Here is an 18894-nt window from a genome sequence, read left to right on the forward strand (position 1 = left end):
ACTTCCTACTGCAGTCCTGTCGCAGGCTTTTCCTACACGATCAGAGGCAGGGCCACTTCTGAAAGCAGCCTTGTCATATAACAACTCTGCTGCAATCACTGCACAGTTTTTTATGTTGGTATGGCAGCCAACCAGCTGTACATCAAAATGAATGGCCACCTCTGAACTGTCATCAGGAATGAAGTTGACCAAGTGGTGGCGCAACATGCAATTGAGCACAACATGCTCGATTTCAACGGCTACTTCACAAGCTGGACTGTCTGTATCCTTCCTTTCGCCACCAGCTTTTCCGAATTATGCAGATGGGAATTTGCCTTGCATCTCATCCTACACTCCAGTAAGCCTCATGGACTCGATCTCTGTTAACCCAGTGTCCACACACCCTCCCCACCAAACAGTTTCCAACAGAAACAACTACAGAAGCAGCCAGATCTCACAATTAGATTTGGATATGTGATGTACAACTTGTGCATACAGTCTTGATCATGAACATTAATTTGTAACTATGAGCCTTTCACTCCTCAATGGAGTATATGCTGCAATGAAATTTCTTGGCAGACACAGAATGTGTGCCAGAGAAGGACTCAACATTGTCTTTCACAAGCAATAACTCAGCTATCATGGGATGTTTCAGTCCAACTAAGAGCTGGAATTTGGTCTGAGTTAGAAGCCAATTCAGCACACAGTTTCACTAAGTATATATACTCTGCAGGTCACTGAGTGACTTTTCATTGTGCCATATATGAATATTTTCTCCAGTTTCCTCTGTAGTTGAAATTTGAGGAAAAGGGGCTATTTACATGCCCCTGTACAACCTGTTACTTGCATTACTTTCTTTTATACAGACATTAAGGAAGTAAGAAAGAATAACCATTGAAAATACCCTGAAACTTGTTCCTACAATGTTGTAAATACATCTTCACAAGATATTTGCTAACCTCCTTTAAATGCCTACCAGTTCACACTTTAAAGAATTTCTGTTGTATTTTAATGTCAATCAAACAAGCCTGTGATCATTTTTGCTGTTTTAACTTTTGCAGACTTACTTTAAGCATCCTGTTGGCCCAACCCAATGTGGATCCAACACACACTTCTCAATATTACACGACAGTCTATCCAAGTACTCTGTGATCAGCTTTCTTGATAGTTTACTACAGTTTTCCAGTGTCTTATCAGTGAATGACAGTCTCTCATTTGTTGTAACTACGGCTATGCCCCTGTAATTTTTCCACACTTCATTCTCACTCACTGTTACTTCCATATACTTCTATAAATTGAGTGCCCCAGTTGCTAGTTGGTTATTTATTTGCCTGCCCCATGGATCATAACTAACTTTTCACAATGATACTGAATGAGTTAGTTCTTGCTTAAATGCATATTTCCCTACATTGAGAGTTAATTTCAAGTTCCTGAATCACACTCACATATTTGGACAATGTGTAACTGAATATTACTACAGTTTTTATCAGATAACGCTTCCTCAAATAGACAATCATATACTCTACAGAACACACTTCAGTGTATTGCACAGAACTTTCTTGGCCATTGAACTTTCCATCTGCAGTCCTTGTCTTCTCCAATCCATATACTGGAGAGTTCACAATGACCTGTGAACAAGTGATCACTTCCTGATCTTCCAGTTCATTCCTCAGTGTCACTCCCCTGGACACCTGGCCAAATGGGCTCTCAACAGTGTTGACCGGGGTGTTTTCACCTGTGGTGTCATTCTTGACTCCCAGTTGCGTGGAGATGTCGATACAACTGCAGCCATTCTTTTCGCAGCTGATTTAGCAATCCTCTGTTCCGTGGACCTACTCTGGCGGAAGACAGTACCTTGGTGGTCATCAGGAATCACAGAGGCCATTAAGCTCTCCGATGCCAAAATGTCAATTCAGAAAGTCTTTCCAACAGAAAATGCTATATATGCTTTCATTGATCAAATATCAAATGCTTTGAATAACTGATCACCACCCATTGGGATATGTTGTGATCTCTCAAAGACTTGACAGTGTGAATCATGAAATTCTTTTAGATAAGCTGAAGTATTGTGGTATGAGTGGGACAGTGCACAAATAGTTAAATTCATACTTAACTGGAATAATGCAGAAGATTGAAATTAACAGTAGAGATAGTCTGCAAAAATCAGCAGAGTCCTCTAACTGGGGTTGTACGAAAAATGGTATCCCAGAGGATTTATGCCTGGGTCTCTTATTGTTCTTAATATATATTAATGACTTACCACTTTACATTCATGAAGATGCAAAGCTAGTTCTTTTTGCTTATGATGCAAGTATAGTAATCACAACCAACAAACAAGAAATAGCTGAGGAAATTGCACATAATGTCTTTCAGAAAATTATTAAGTGGTCTTCTGCAAATGGACTAAAACCAAATTTTGAGAGAACACAGTATATACCATTCTGTACAGTAAATGGCATAACACCACTCATAAATACACACACTGGTAATTTATCAAATCCTTGGTCATTTACCAATTAGCACTTAAAGTCTGACAAATAGCCAACCAGCATTTAAAAACAAATTAAAAGAATTTCTGAATGAAAACTCCTGCTACTCAATAGATGAATTATTAGACATGAAGTAGTAATTGTTCAAGAGAGGGAGAGAGATTATATCATTTAAAGAAAACTTATGTTAACTGACACGTTCCACATCATTACAAAATGTCATATTCATGAGCTATGGAATACGTATTAATGTAATGTAATGTCATCGCCATACCTCATCCTTGCATATTATCCACATCCCCACCACTATCTACAAGTAGCACATCCAACCTTACACTAAACCCTCATCCACTTCCGGTAATATGCACACTACTCACATGATAAAGAACCTGATTCTTCAAAAGGCAAACCATAAAATGTTATTGCTTTTGTAACACAATTATTCACCAGTAATTTGCTGTGATTGAGCCTTTTCTTTTTTGCCTCTGGTATTCACAAGGGGGAGGTTTTGTCTTTAATGACATAGCTGCAATAGAAATATTGGTGTGTGCAACTTCAACCATTCATCAAAATCTCCAGTTACTACCAGCACTCTTTATCTAAAGTGGCATTAGGATATCAAGCCTCCATCCAGTTCTATTACTCACTGCATCTCAGTACACGTTAGATATACTTTAAAAAAATGTTTACAGAAATCTTTGATTTTAAGTTTATTCTATAATCTATATGCTGTTAGCACATGGTTAAATTGTAAACATATAAAGCTACATTAAAATGTGTGTAAAAGCATGTATTCCATATTACCAACTGCTCTAGCCTGATCCAGATTCACCAGGGTATGGGCTGTCCCATATGCCACTAAATGGCGTTGACACAGCACAGATGAACTTACGTCGCATATACCATACCCTAAAAGTTATAACGAAATAGAAAACTAAATGGTATTAACATGAAAAATTTAAAAATAAGGTAAAACAGCACTTCACTCATTAGACTAGTTAACATGGGTAAATAAATCCACAAAACCTTAAAAAACTGAGTAAAACAGAAAATAATGTTCATTATTTCAAACAATATAACTAGATTCAAATCTGCAATGGTTTACTGGAACAAAATAATAATCTAACTGAAAAGATATAATAAAAATAAAATAGAAAAATTTAGTTAAAAAATTAGAAAAAAATCTGCTAGTAACATATGGCAATTTCAAAACAGAAAGAAAATTTATGAAATTTTTGCTAACAGAAGATCTACACAGATGGTGAGTGGTGGCTCATGACACTACAATGCTAGTGCCAGTCATGTGCAAAGAGACATTCAAAAATGTTCCCATGAGGTCACATGCCAAAGAAAGCAGCACCAATTAATAAAATTAATGGACTATTGATCCCCCTCATTACAATTAACACACTGATGTATTTCATTTCAATGTTTGTATACCTGTATGCAAGATTTCCCTGTAAAGCAACAAATGGGGGAGTAAGGTGACTATCAGAACCATATTCCTCACATACTGCAGAACAGTATCTCTGAATCTGATCTATGATACAACTTAGTAACTTTTCCAAAATGGCGACAGCTGTTGGAAAAATTTGAACGGCTCCTGGCTCCTTTCTTGTTAAGAGGTGCCCTCCTTGAAACAGAAAATGTCTTTCACATCAGTTTGCACCTAAACAATGTGAGAAACCTCTGAAGAACAATGGCATTATCTGCTTTTTATGTCCCAGCATGTAAAACTTGGCTACTGCCTTTCTCAGCAGTTGTCAAGAGACCTATTTTTTGGGGTCTGAAGCTTACTAAATCAGGCCATCTCAGCCAACATTTGTGGTTGCACATTCGGGACATGTTGGTGGTTTATTTGACTCCAGGCACTTGTTGCCTAGATTCTCATTACAGTTTTTGCTGCAGATTATCTTGGACAACACCATGTCATTGTGACTGCAATGAAGTGCCACTATTTCAATGAATGCAATGATCTCTCTGATTTACACTGAAAGCTTTCCCCAGAAGACTACCTGCAGGGTTAATTTTAAATTTAGCTTCTTGACTAATGGCACATTATCTGCCACTCTGTAACCACTACTTGTTTAGCAATTTATTAACAATGCCTGTTTCCTTTTAGGCATCAGTGTTTCACTTATAGTTGTTTTCAGCGTATTCTTGGCTAGATCTATATTTTTCTGAAGACGATGTTAAAAGTTCTTTGTTTCAATGTAAGAATATTTTAATGATAATATTTTTCACAGTGTGTTTTAACTCAAGTCCAGCTCCTCCATTTTCTAATTAATTAATTTGTAACTGTTGTGACAGTGCCACGACATTTAACAGTGCCGCCACGACAGTACGCGCAAACGGCGATAAAGGCGCTCCGCAACTCGGCTGAGTGAGAGAGTGCCACCTAGCTACGAACGGCGCCGGCCGCATGTCACGGCACGGCAGTCGAATGAGAGATACTGAGTTGTTATCATGTAACCAGCTATTGTTTCTAAGTGAGTGTGTTTGAATATCCACGCAATTATTGGTGATTAAAGGTTATAACACTTTTTGGCGACGAGGTCAGATATTTTCACTGCATTGTGGATTTGTGTGTTCGTGACGGGCAGACATGGAACAGCTTATGCAAGCGCTCATTGAACAACAAACACAGCTGACGGCTGCTATTCAGGCATTGTCGACGTCGCTTACTCATCGTCTGTCTTCCTCTTCTCCGCCTCCATTCCCTCCTTACGATGAGGCCGCTGAAGACTGGGAGGATTATGAGAAGCATTTGCGGCAACACTTCTTGGCTTTCGGCGTTGTCGACGCTCCTATGTGTAAGTTTTTATTTCTATCTTGGATTTCCCCACGGATCTATCAGCTGCTATCTCAGTTAGCCCCTCTGCGGGAATCTGCCTCCCTGTCCTTCCAAGAAATGTGTGACTTATTGTCTAACTATTACCGCAGAAACACCCACGTTGTTGCCGCCCGCGTGGCGTTCTACCGGTGTCGTAAACAGCCCCATCAATCTTACCGGGCTTGGGCGGCAGAACTACACGGTCTGAGTAGGAAATGTCAGTTTGTCACAGACACTCATCATGAGTCTTATGCTGATTCAATGGTTAGGGATGCTATTCTACGGCTTGCTCCTGATAAAGAAGTTTGGCAACGTGCCCTACAACTGCCAAAGCCGTCGTCGTCGGAAGTTCTAAGCATCGCTCAATCCTTTGAAGTGTCTCACGCTGCTGGCACGCAAATAGACACGTGGTGTGATGTAGGTGCTGTACAGTCAACTTTCGACACGGACAATTTGCCTGTTTCACAGGAGAACGAAGATGTGGCGGCGGTTCACTCGCGTAAACAACGTTGCGTTGGGCCACAACGCTCGCAGCGAAAACAGCAAGCACAGAAGCAGGTTTGTTCCGCACTTCCTTCTTGTCCACGTTGTTTTGTACAGCATGACAGGGCCGCGTGTCCAAAACGTTGGGCCACGTGTAATTCATGTAGGAAAAAAGGCCACATTGCTTCTGTGTGTCAGTCCCCTAAAGTTCCTGTCGACGAGGACGAGGCATCGGACATGGATGTTAACTGTGTGCTTTCTCAAACAAATAAGTTGTTTGTTACTGTTCGTGTTCTGGATAAAGACATTCGCATGCAAGTGGACACTGGCTCTGCAGTAACTCTCATTAATTCTCGCACGTATTTGGAGTTGGGATCCTCTCCCTTGTCTCCAGTTACGCGAAATCTGAGAACTTATAATAAACAGAAAATTCCTATCATTGGCCAGTTTGATGCTTCCACTGCCTACAAGTCTGTTGTTAGGCCCCTCACGTTTTATGTGGTGGATCATGCGGGCACTGAAAACCTGTTCGGCCATGATGCTTTCCAGTTGTTTGGGTTCTCCACTGATGATGATGTGCACCTCATATCTGAGGATATTCCATATCAACAGCTGGATGGATTGTGTTCTGAATTTTCGTCCGTGTTCTCTGCTGGTCTGGGTCGTGCCAAGGATTTTGAAGCCCACATTACTCTTAAACCTACAACTCGCCCTAAGTTTTTCCGGGCACACCCTATTCCGGTGGCGTTGCGTGCACCTGTCAAGGCTGAGATAGACAGGTTAACAGCTTCAGGGATTCTCCTTCCTGTTACCTCCAGCGAATGGGCATCGCCAATCGTGGTGGTTTCTAAACCAAATGGGAGTCTGCGATTGTGTGGTGATTTTAAAGCCACCGTCAACACTCAGAGCCTCATTGACACTTATCCTCTTCCCCGTCCTGAGGAGTTATTTACCAAGCTCGCTGGGGGCCAGTTCTTTTCCAAACTTGACTCATCGGAGACACACCATTAGTTGCCGTTGGATGCTTCTTCCAAGGAATTTCTCATCATCAACACTCCTTGTGGGTTGTATCAGTACCAGCGGTTACCATTTGGCGTCGCTAGCGCGCCGGCCATTTTTCAGCGGTTTTTGGAACAGCTCACGGCTTCCGTTCCCGGCTGCATCAACTATCTGGATGGCACTGCTGTCACGGAGGCCTCCACTGAGGAGCACCTTCGCAATTTGCGTTCACTGTTTCGGGTTTTGCATTCGGCTGGGTTGAAGTGCAATCTGAACAAGTCACAGTTCTTGCAACCCTCCATTGTGTATCTTGGTTTCCACTTGTCCCGTGAGGGTACACGTCCTCTACATCAGCAGGTTGCGGGCATTAACACTCTCCCCCGGGCGTCTACAGTCAAAGAACTTCGGGCGTTTCTAGGCAAGATTGCTTATTATCACAAATTCATTCCATCCGCGGCGCCAGTAGCTCATCCTCTGCATCAGCTGTTACGCAAAAACATCCCTTTCTGTTGGTCTGACGAGTGTGAGCAGGCTTTTGTCCGCCTGAAGGCTCATTTGCAGTCGGCGCCTTGTCTTGCCACATTCCGTATGGGTCAGCACTTGGTTCTGGCGACTGCGTCACAGTATGGCCTAGGGGCTGTTCTCGCCCATCGGTATGAGGATGGGTCGGAACGACCCATCGCCTATGCTTCCAAGACCCTCAACTATGTGCAACGGCGTTACTCTCAAATCGAAAAGGAGGCGCTCGCTATCATTTATGCTCTACAAAATACAAAAGTTCAGCGTATTTTTGTATGGTTCTAAGTTTCACCTCATCACTGACCACAAGCCACTGGTCTCTCTGTTCAGCCCATCGCCGTCGCTTCCGGATAAGGCAGCTCACCGCCTGCAACGTTGGGCCTTATACTTGTCTCGTTTTCACTATGAGATTCACTATCGCCCCACGGCCCAGCACGCCAATGCTGACGCATTGTCGCGATTGCCGATGGGCCCCGACCCGGTTTTTGATCATGATGAACTACTTTGTTTCCACATTGATGAGGAAGAACGTCGTGCGGTCAAGGGTTTCCCACTTACAGGTTCGCAGGTCACGTCGGCTATTGCGCGGGACCCGGTCCTGCGTCAGGTGATCGGTTTTGTTCAACGGGGTTGGCCGGACAGGACCAAGGGCCGGGCATCGGATCCCCTTCGCAACTACCATGCCTTGCGCCTTCGTCTGTCTGTTCATGATGGTGTTGTTCTTCTGGCCACGGATGGCGCACCTCCACGGGTCGTGGTGCCAGCCTCTCTTCGCAAAGATGTTCTCAAACTGTTGCATGAAGGCCATTGGGGGATTTCTCGGACTAAGTCCCTGGCCCGCAGGCACGTTTATTGGCCCGGTATTGCTTCGGACATCGCCCACATGGTTGCTGCATGTGGTAAGTGTGCTCAACAACTGGCTGCACCTCGTACAATGCCGTCTCCATGGCCTGATCCGGCGCAGCCATGGAAACGGGTGCACGCTGACTTTGCTGGCCCCTTCCTCGGTAATTATTGGCTACTGTTGATTGACGCCTTCTCGAAGTTTCCGTTTGTTGTTCGATGTCCATCGCCCAACACTGCGGCGACGACGCTGGCTTTGTCCAAAACCTTTGCGCTAGAAGGTCTTCCATCCATGATCGTCACGGACAATGGACCTCAGTTCTCTTCACAGGCCTTCCGTGATTTTTGTACTGGACAATGGATTCATCATGTTACAGCACCGCCCTTCCATCCGCAATTGAATGGGGAGGTCGAGCGCCTTGTCCGCACTTTCAAAAGCCAGATGAAAACATTCTTTAGTGATTTTTCCACAGATGACGCTCTGCTGCAATTTCTGAGTTCTTATTGCTTCACGCCTCTGGGTGATCGCAGCCCTGCTGAACTCTTGCATGGCCGCCAACCGCGCACTCTACTGCACTTGCTTCACCCTGTCAGGCCTTGTGCTGTGTCCCCTAGTGCGGGAAAATACTCGGTGGGCGCCGACGTGTGGGCACGAGGGTATGGATCTCTCCCTAAATGGATTCCAGGGGTGGTCAAGGCTGTTCGCGGCCGCCGGCTTTGTGAAATACGTACGGACGACGGCATGGTTGTTCGCCATTACGACCAGATGCGCCCACGAGTGGTGGCCACGCCGGTGCCACCGCCCCTTCCTTCGCCTCCACCAGCCCGAGAAGCCAGTCCTGTCGCTGCTGCCGATCTACCGTACGTGTTGATGCAGCCAACGTCACTACCGCTTCCGAGTACGCCGGAACCGGCCCCAGTTGCGATGCCGCCTTCTCCGGGACCCATCTTGCTGGAGCACACCCCCACCTATGGATGCTGCTCCGGAGTTTTCACCCATCATCTCGTCCAGGAGGCACGTTCCACGCACGAGCTTCCGTCCTGGACATTTTCGACCATACTCTCGTGTCTCTCCGCGGGATCTTCTCGGGGCCTCACAAGAGGCCATGGATGTCTCCGCACTATCCATGTCTCCAAGGAAGTGAGTGTTTTTTTTTTTTCAAGGGGGGAAAAGTGTTGTGACAGTGCCACGACATTTAACAGTGCCGCCACGACAGTATGCGCAAACGGCGATAGAGGCGCTCCGCAACTCGGCTGAGTGCGGGAGTACCACCTAGCTACGAACGGCGCCGGCCGCATGTCACGGCACGGCAGTCGAATGAGAGATACTGAGTTGTTATCATGTAACCAGCTATTGTTTCTAAGTGAGTGTGTTTGAATATCCACGCAATTATTGGTGATTAAAGGTTATAACAGTAACCTCTTCCAAGAAGGGGTGAGTTGACTGCCTTATGTGCGCAAGACTGGAGACCAGAAATCATACTTGATTTCTTACAGAAATGGCACACGGCAGAGATACTTCCCCCTCCTCATTCACATGAAGTTACATTGTGTAATTTCATTTAACTGAAAGTACGTTGAAGTGAACACCAATGCAAAGAGTCTCATCAGATTGGTGTTTAATTTCATGTTTATCAATTCCATAGTCTTTCAGTGGTATCTTGGTGAAGAGGGATACTACATCAAAACTTACCAGCAGGTCACTATCATTGAGTTACAATTCTTGTAGATGTTGTACAAAATGAATGGAATTGTGGTAGTGGTGTCCACATTTCCCCCACAAGACAACCTAGGAGGGCAGTCGGATGTTTGGACAATGTGTGACTAAATAGAAGCCTTCAACCCAATTAGTGATTTTAGGTATGAATAGAATTTTTTTGGGTTCTTGGCAAGATCTTTCACTACAGTATTCCAATGTAAGTTGTTGTATGCTTTGCACATTGATTTTTTTTAAATAGATGCATATACTAACTTCTGCCTGTCAACATTTGCACAGACAGTGCAATAATCTCCCTTTGCTCAACATTTTCCAAATTTGATTATTAAACCATGGAGGATCCTTTCCCTTAATCCACTTACTTGACATGTAAGTCTCCAGAGTGAAATTTACAATCAGTTTAAACTTTACCCATAATCCCTCTGTGTCTGTCATACCAAAACTAAATAATGCCTATTCATTGTTTAAGCGTGATGATGTTAACAACTGTGTTTCTGTTTTTTCTAGCATTAACACTCTTCTGGCTTTCTTCGTGGTTTTATTGACTTTAGTAACCATCATTGCAACGATGATGTCATTACTAATCCCTGTTTCTATACTGATACTGTCAATAAGGTCACACCTGTTTGTAGCTACAAGGTCTAAAATATTTTCAGTGTGTGTTGGTTGTCTAACTAGTTTGGGGGAAGGGACCAAACAGTGACGTCATTGGTCCCACTGGATCAGGGAAGGACGGGAAAGAAGTTGGTCGTGCCCTTTCTTAGGAACCACCCCAGCATTTGCCTGATACGATATAGGGAAATTGAGGAAAACCTGAATCAGGATGGCCGGACACAGGTTTGAACTGTCATCCTCCCAAATGCGAGTCCAGTGTGCTAACCACTGCATCAACTCACTCAGTAAACTAGTTGTTCAAGGCACTTTTTGGAAAATGTTTTCAGGAGTATTCCACAGGACTGTCTGTCTGTACCATCTGCAGTGAACCCATAGAGATTCCAGTCTAAACTCAATAGGTTGAAGTCAGCTCCAACTAATATTTCATGAATTAAAATTGAAACAAATGAGCCCTCGATCACTATTAGTGACTGAGGGCTCATTTGTTTCAATTTTAATTTAGAAACGGTCACTGAACTAAGCAGGCATGTTTAGAACTTTAATATTGCACGATCTGGGCGTTTCCGCACTACTAACCATAGACGTTTGTCGAAAGACTATCAGGTGGTTGGTAAGAACAGCCAACAATTAATCTGATTTCAACTAGACTTAATATCGGTGTCCAGATAACTTCACTATTACACTCAAAATTGACCTCAAGAGATTCCATATTTTTGTCATCTGCAATGAACACTCCCATCCTATGGTGTCTAATCTGTTTTTCCAATATATACTCCATGAATTGCGACATATCTCAGAGTTCTCTACTTTGGGTTTCAGTCAGCTCTTGGTCCAGAGAATAATTTTAGCATGAATAATTTCCTGTAGGGCAGTAAATTCAGACTTTGTTACAAATACTTCGACAATTTACTGTTAAAATTTTGGCAGTCAAAGTGTGTGATTTTGTATAAAATCTGATTTCACTCTCTTTGTATCAACTGGTGAGCGAGCATTGATCAGAGGACTTCAGATTACTGCCTAGTCTATACAAACTCATAAGTGCACTCCACAATTACTCTGGTACAAAACGAGCTGCTTCCTTTGTGTAGTGTGCCCCTGACCTATCAAGATAACTCCTACAACTCTGCACCTTGTAATGCAGGTCCCGAACTCTGAAGCTAAGACTGGCACAGAATCGATGGTGCCTCTGGTTGAGACCCTCCACTCGGCTCCAAGCCAAAGGACCCCGATCAACTCTATGTACAATGCTGCAAATTGTGAGCTATGCTCCAACCCTGTGAGCAAGACCAGCAGTTTTCACTACTTTTGCCAGTCATTGCAGGAACTAGACTGTCCTCAGAACCCAAGCAACAGGTATCATTGGTGCTAACATGAGCAACAACTTGCTGACCACTGCACCCTGTACACTTGACAGCTGCAGGCAGGGGTGGCCTCCACATCTTGGGTGAGGACCTCTGGCAGACACACAGAGAGCACATTGGAATTATTTTGGGCACTGTATGTTATCTCCTCAAGATGCTCCATAATGTGCCTAACATTGGTGCTACCAATAAGTAGTAAACTACTCCCCCCCATGTGCCTGCTCAGACCTTGCTGAACGAGTGGCCACCTTTGCTCTCATAGAGAGTGAATGGACGAGGCAATATGGACAGCCTCCACATTGAATCTCCACTTTGAATGACAACTCGTGCTGCAGTGAGTGCAGAAGTCCTACAATGGGTAAGCTGGAACATGCCTCCAGATGGCTTACTGTGACCACAATCATCTCCAGCTGCTTGCAAACTGCGGCCAGCTCCTCCTGCGTCTGCATCTTCATGTACACACCCCTTCTATCCTACTACTAATAATCTGAGAATTAAACTTCAAACATCAGGAGGAAAAGCTGAATATGTGACTTGCTCGTGTCCTGGTACTTCAACAATGAAGACTGGTAGCTGATTGAGCTGTGGTCAATCGTTACTGGCCGTCCAATAACAAACACACAATATAATGTGTGAAGCAATTTTTGTAGTTTACTGGGAGACTTTGTAATAAACATAACTCTGTTTGGAAAGAGATCTGTTATGACCTAATGAACTGTAGCCTGAAGTGACATAGTTGACCCTTCCAGGTGCATTCTAACAATAAGTACTTTTATCACTCTGCGTAACTGTAACATCTTTTTGAACATTTGACTGATTCTTAAAACCTCACTGTCACAACATAATTTGTCAATAATCTGCGCGCACGCTTTAAAGCCACTGTATACTGCACGAGAGAATTTAATTCACAATATTTATGAATGGAACAAGGAAATCTCACTGAGTGGTTTCATTCATATGTACATCTTTCATCCCCCCCCCCCCCCCAAACCATGGACCTTGCCACTGGTAGGGAGGCTTGCATGCCTCAGCGATACAGGTAGCCGTACTGTAGGTGTAACCACAAAGGAGGGGTATCTGTTGAAAGGTTAGACAAAAGTGTGGTTTCTCAAGATGGGCAGCAGCCTTTTTAGTAGTTGCAGAGACAACAGTCTGGATGGTTTACTGATCTAGCCTTGTAACACAACCAAAATGGTCTTGTTCTGGTACTGTGAAAAGCTGAAAGCAAGGGAAACTACAGTTGTAATTTTTCCTGAGGGCATAAAGCTCTACTGTATGGTTAACTAATGGTATCATTCTCTTAGGTAAAATATTTCAGAGGTAAAATAGTCCCCCATTTGTATACCTGGGTGGGGGCTACTCAGGAGGAGGCTGTCATCAGGAGATGATGCTACGGATTAGAGCGGAGAATGTTAGAGCCCTTAATTGGGCAAGTACACTGGAAAATTAAAAAATGGAAATGGATAGGTTAAAATTAGATATACTGGGAATTAGCAAAGGTTGGTGTCAGGAGGAACAGGACTTCTGGCCAGGTGAATACAGGATTATAAATACAAAACGGGATGATGCAGGAGTCAGTCTAATAATGAACAAGAAAATATGATTGTGGGCAAGCTACTACGAACAGCATAGTGCATGAATTATTGTAGCCAAGATAGACATGAAGCACACACCCACCAGAGTAGTACAAGTTTATATCCCAACTACCTCTGTAGCTAATGAAAAGATTGAAGAAATGTATTATGGATGAAAGAAATCATTCAGATAGTGATTGTGGACTAGAATTCGATAGAAGGAAATGGCAGAGAAGGAAAAATTGTAGGTAAATCTTGACTGGGGGAAACGAAAGAAACAGGAAGCCGCCTGGTAAAATTTTGTAAAGAGCATAGTTTAATCATCACTAATACTCTGTTTAAGAATTATGAAAGAAGGTTGTTCATGTGAAAGAGACCTGTAGACACTGGAAAGCTTCAGACTGATTATATAATGGTTAGACACAGATTTCAGAACCAGTTTTTAAATTGTAAGACATTTCCACAGGCAGGTGTGTGCACTGGCCACAATTTATTGATTATGAACTGTAGATTAAAACTGAAGAAATTGAAAAAAGATAGGAAATTAAGTCAATGGGACCTGTATAAGTTGAAAGAACCAGAGGTTGGTGAGAGTTTCAGAGGGAGCATTAGGAAATGATTGACAAGAACTGGGGAATGGAATAAAATAGAAGATGAATGGGTAGTTTTGAGAGATGAAAGAGTGAAGGCAGCTGAGGATCAAATAGGTAAAAATATGAAGTCTAGTAGAAATCCTTGGATAACACAGGAGATACTGAATTTAATTGATGGAGAAAATATAACACTGCAGTAAATAAATAAGGCAAAAGGGAATACACATATCTAAAAATTGAGATTGACAGGAAGTGCAAAAGGGCTAAGCAGGAATGGCTACAGGACAAATGCAAGGATGTAGAGGCAAGATAGATGCTTGCCTACAGGAAAATTAAAAAGAAGCCTTTGGAGAGAGAAGCAGCTGTATGTATATCAAAAGCTCAGATGGAAAACCAATCCTAAGCAAATAATGGAAAGCTGAAAGGTGAAGGAGTATATAGAGGCTCTATACAAGGTAAATGTACTTGAGGGCAATATTATAGAAATGAAAGTGGACATAGATGAAGATGAGATGGGAGATATGATGCTGCAAGAATAATTTGACAGAGCACTGAAAAGTCTAAGTTGAAACGAGGCCTCGGAAGTATATTACATTCTGTCAGGCCTTGGAAGAGCCAGTCATGACAAAACTCTTCCATCTGGTGTGCAAGATGTAAAAGATAGGAGAGAGGCCCTCAGACTTCAAGAAGAATATAATAGTTCCAATTCCAAAGAAAGTAGGCAATGACAGGTGTGAATATTACCAAACTATCAGTTTATAAGTCATGGTTGCAAAATACTAACATGAATTCTTTAGAGAATAATGGAGAAATTGGTAGACGCTGACATCAGGGAATATCATTTTGGATTCTGAATAAATGTAGGAATATGCAAGGCAATATTGATGCTATGACTTCTCTTAGAAGGTAGGTTCAGGAAAGGCAAACCTATGTTAGCAGCACTTGCAGACTTAGAGAAAGCTTTTGACAACATTTACTGAAATATTTTGTTTGAAACTCTGACGGTAGCAGGGCTAAAATACAGGGAGCAAAATGCTATTTACAACTTGTGAAGAAACCAAACACCAGTTATTAGAGTCAAGTGTCAGTGGTTGAGAAGGGAGTGTGACAGTGTTGTATCCTATCCATGATATTATTCAATCTGTATATTGAGCAAGCAGTAAAGGAAACCAAAGAAAAAATTGAAGCAGGAATTAAAGTTCTGGAGGAAAAAGTAAAAACTTGGAGGTTTGTTGATGAAATTGTAATTCTGTTAAGGCAGCAAAGGACTTGAAAGAGAATTCAAATTGAATGGACAGCATCTTGAAAGGAGGATATAAGTTTAACATCAACAAGAGGAAAAAAAGGGATAATGGAATGTAGTCAAATTAAATCAGGTGATGCTGAGGGAATTGGGTTAGGAAATGAGGCACTTAAAGCAATAGATGAGTTTTGCTATCTGAGCAGCGAAGTAACTGATGATGGCCAAAGCACAGAGCATAAAAAATATAAACTTACAATGGCAAGAAAAACGTTTGTCAAGAAGAGAAATTTGTTAACATTGAATATAGATTTAAGTGCCAGGAAGCCCACGTATGGAGTGTAGCCACAGATGGAAGTGAAACATGACGACGACGAATGAATTGTCACCAATTTGAATGACTGGTGGCCAGTACTAAATAGAAACATACAAATCTCTTCTTAGCATATACATTAGGTTTGTCAGTGAAGTCAATAAGGAGCTGGCTGCATGGTCTGGGTCTACGACGAATAAAATAATTAGAAGTCATTGGTAAAAAATAATATATTGTACTTAACTGGTGGTACAGGAGTCTTATAGTCAGAAGGAATATAATTACAAATAGAGAGCTATAGAGGCATCACATAGGCCATACTTTAACTAAGCGCCTTGTTAGAGGTTGCTTCCCATCAGCTGAAGGCTATACTACTTTCCTACTCGATGTCCCGAGCCAGAGTGGCCGAGCGCATGCTAGAGACTTGTTGCAAGCCACAGAGCGGCGCTAGTCTTGATTAGCGGGTTCCGTGATACTAGTACGGACTGCGGTCGAAAACTGCAAGCCCTAGCAAGTGTGGTATCAAACTTTGATATTACAGAAACATCAATGATAAACAGTTTAACCAAGAATAGGACAGAAGCTTTTGAAATGGGGTGCTACAGAAATATGCTGATGATTAGATGGGTAGATGAAGTGACTAATGATAGTTACTGAAAAGAAATGGGGAGAAATGAAATTTGTGGAACAACCTTACTAGAAGAAGTGATCGGTTGACAGGATACATTCTGAGAGAGCAAGGTAAATTACTTGCTGGGGGGGAGGGGAGAGGAAGGGGGGGGGGCAAAAATCAAAGTGGGAGACCAATGGATAATTAAAGTAAGCAGATTCAGAAGCATGTAGGTTGCAGTAGTTATTCAGAGATGAGGAGGCTTGCGAAGGAAAGAGTAGCATGAAGAGCTGCATCAACCAAGTCTTCGGACAGAAGACCACAACTACACATCTTTCGTATCTTATCCCTACAGAAAGCACCAAAGAAGTGGCAGAACAAATTTAAAGTGCATCTATATCAACACTTCTCTAATGTTTGCTAATAACATACAACCACTGATAATGAAGTTCTGTGAATAGTCCTGTAATATTAACATAGATGAACTATGAACTACAGTTACCTTACTGTCCTTTGAAATAGTCACCTCCCATAACTATGCACCACTGAGCTCTGCGATACATTTCCTGGCAACTTTGCATTAAGTCTTCCTTTGGGATGGTGTTCAAAAGCTGTGTCACATTTTGTTGCATGTCAGGAGTATCATAAACTCTCTTTCGTTTCAAAGCGAGTTTGAGTCGAGGGAATAATTAGTAGCCTGGAGGATTGAGAACCAGTGGGTATGGTGGATGTTCAAGTAGCACCACCCCATATTTAGCCAGTGACAATGTTGGCTGTTTGTGGGTGAGTGTTGTCATGAATAAAAAACCAGGAATCTTGTTGTCCGTACTGTGGTTGTACCCTGTGTACGCATTGCATGAAATGGGTCAAAATTTCAACGTACTGTGCAGCGTTCAATGTCATTCAATTAGGTAGAAATTCCTTGTGGATAATGCCCTGACTATTGAAAAAGGTGACTAGCATCATCTTGATTTGTAATTTTTAGCTCTGACCTTTTTCCGACAAGGTGATGTCGGAGAATGCCGTTGCATGCTTTGCTGTTTCATTTCACGGTCATACCAGAGACACTAGGTTTCATCCTCAGCAACAATACAGTTCTAGAAATTGGGTGTGGCATCCACTGTTTTGACGAAATCCTGTGAAGTCTCTAAACGTGCCTGCTTCTGATCGTCAGTCAGGTGATATGGCACAAGACGACAAAATTATTTCCTCTTCCCTAACTCCTGAGTAAGCATTTGTCGGACAGATTCAAAGTTAACCTGCAGTTCATCCGCTGTCATATGCACAGTTAATCGACGGTCGTTCGTGATTAATGTCCGCAGTTTTTCAATGTTTTTGTCACTGACGGTGATCACTGGTCGTCCACTATGTGGATTGTCAAACACTTTCTCGGCCTCCTCAAAATGGGAAAACCACTCGTAGGCGCACTTCATGGACAGTGTCTCCTCCCCATAAACACATACTAGCATTGCAAGCATTTTTTTCAGTGTCTTGCCAGCTTATAACAAAACTTTAAATTGATCCTTTGCTCGTTCATTGCCCTGTTCTCAGCTCAGAGCCATCGCACTAAATAAGCACTTCATCCAACAGGTCTAACACTGAACACACATGACACTCAACTGAACTATGGTGGGGACAGATTTTCAATGCTGGCCACTATGCAGAGTCGCCAGTGTTGCCAAATCAACCGTTCTGACTTCATTCACCGAACTTTATTGTCAGAGGTTGTATTTAGTTTCAGTTTGCATCATATAAATCACAGACTACTAGCAAAAATCAGTACTGTTGATAGACATGAGAGGAATACCAAATATGCAGATAAATGAAGGAAACTATGTATAGGATGCACTACAGGAAATTAAATAAGTCTTGGAACTAAATTAGATTACGAAGCACGTTCACACACGTGCCCACTGAGGAAGTCAAAATTTCTCATATGTTCTATTTTATTCAGGAAATCAGATTTGTGCAGCATTAAATAAACATTGACACCATGAGGAATTTGGTTGCAGTTTGGTTCCATTTAATCTCTAAACACAAAAATATATTTTTCTGACAACAACTGTTCTCGAAAGAACATAATATTGTTGATGACCGTGCAGCTTTTCCCTGGAATAAATGATGACTAACTGAAACCCTTAGCTGCCGACAGGTGTTGTTGATATACCTTGATGTGGACAGCTGAAAATGTGTGCCCCGACCGGGACTCGAACCCGGGATCTCCTGCTTACATGGCATACGCTCTATCCATCTGAGCCACCGAGGACACAGATGAATAGCGCGACTGCAGGGACTTATCCCTTGCACGCTTCCCATGAGACTCACATTCCCAACTGCCCACAATTCTATATATGTAATGTACCTTATAGACATTTGCCCATTCACTCCTTACTCGCGCACGCTTTGGTGATTCCCGTAAGAGTATATCAACAACACCTGTCGGCAGCTACAGTTAGTCATCATTTATTCTAGGGAAGAGCTGCACGGTCATCAACAATATTCTGTTCTTTCGAGAACAGTTACTGTCTTCATATATATAGTTAAAGGCTACCCAGCCATTGACCTTCGTCTGTGCAAATGCGCACAGGTTGTCCAAAGCCTACTAAAAACATTGCCAGCAACAAATCATAAGGATTATTAAGATACGGTCTACACAAAGAAGCATCGTAGCAAGTGTGAGAGTGTGCATCAAATCAGTAGAAACCAGGAGGCAGTTACAATTCATC

General features: G+C 42.5%; 1 protein-coding gene across 1 annotated transcript in view; it reads right to left on the reverse strand.

The window, feature by feature from the left end:
- Positions 1 to 18894, reverse strand: part of LOC126248840 (uncharacterized) — a 413487-nt gene that overhangs the window by 12690 nt on the left and 381903 nt on the right. Inside the window, exon 15 of the mRNA XM_049950258.1 lies at positions 3273 to 3377. Coding sequence (XP_049806215.1) covers positions 3273 to 3377 — 105 coding nt within the window. The remainder of the gene's footprint in view (positions 1 to 3272; positions 3378 to 18894) is intronic.

This window comes from Schistocerca nitens, chromosome 3 (genome assembly GCF_023898315.1).
Source record: "Schistocerca nitens isolate TAMUIC-IGC-003100 chromosome 3, iqSchNite1.1, whole genome shotgun sequence".
NCBI classification, from domain to species: domain Eukaryota; kingdom Metazoa; phylum Arthropoda; class Insecta; order Orthoptera; family Acrididae; genus Schistocerca; species Schistocerca nitens.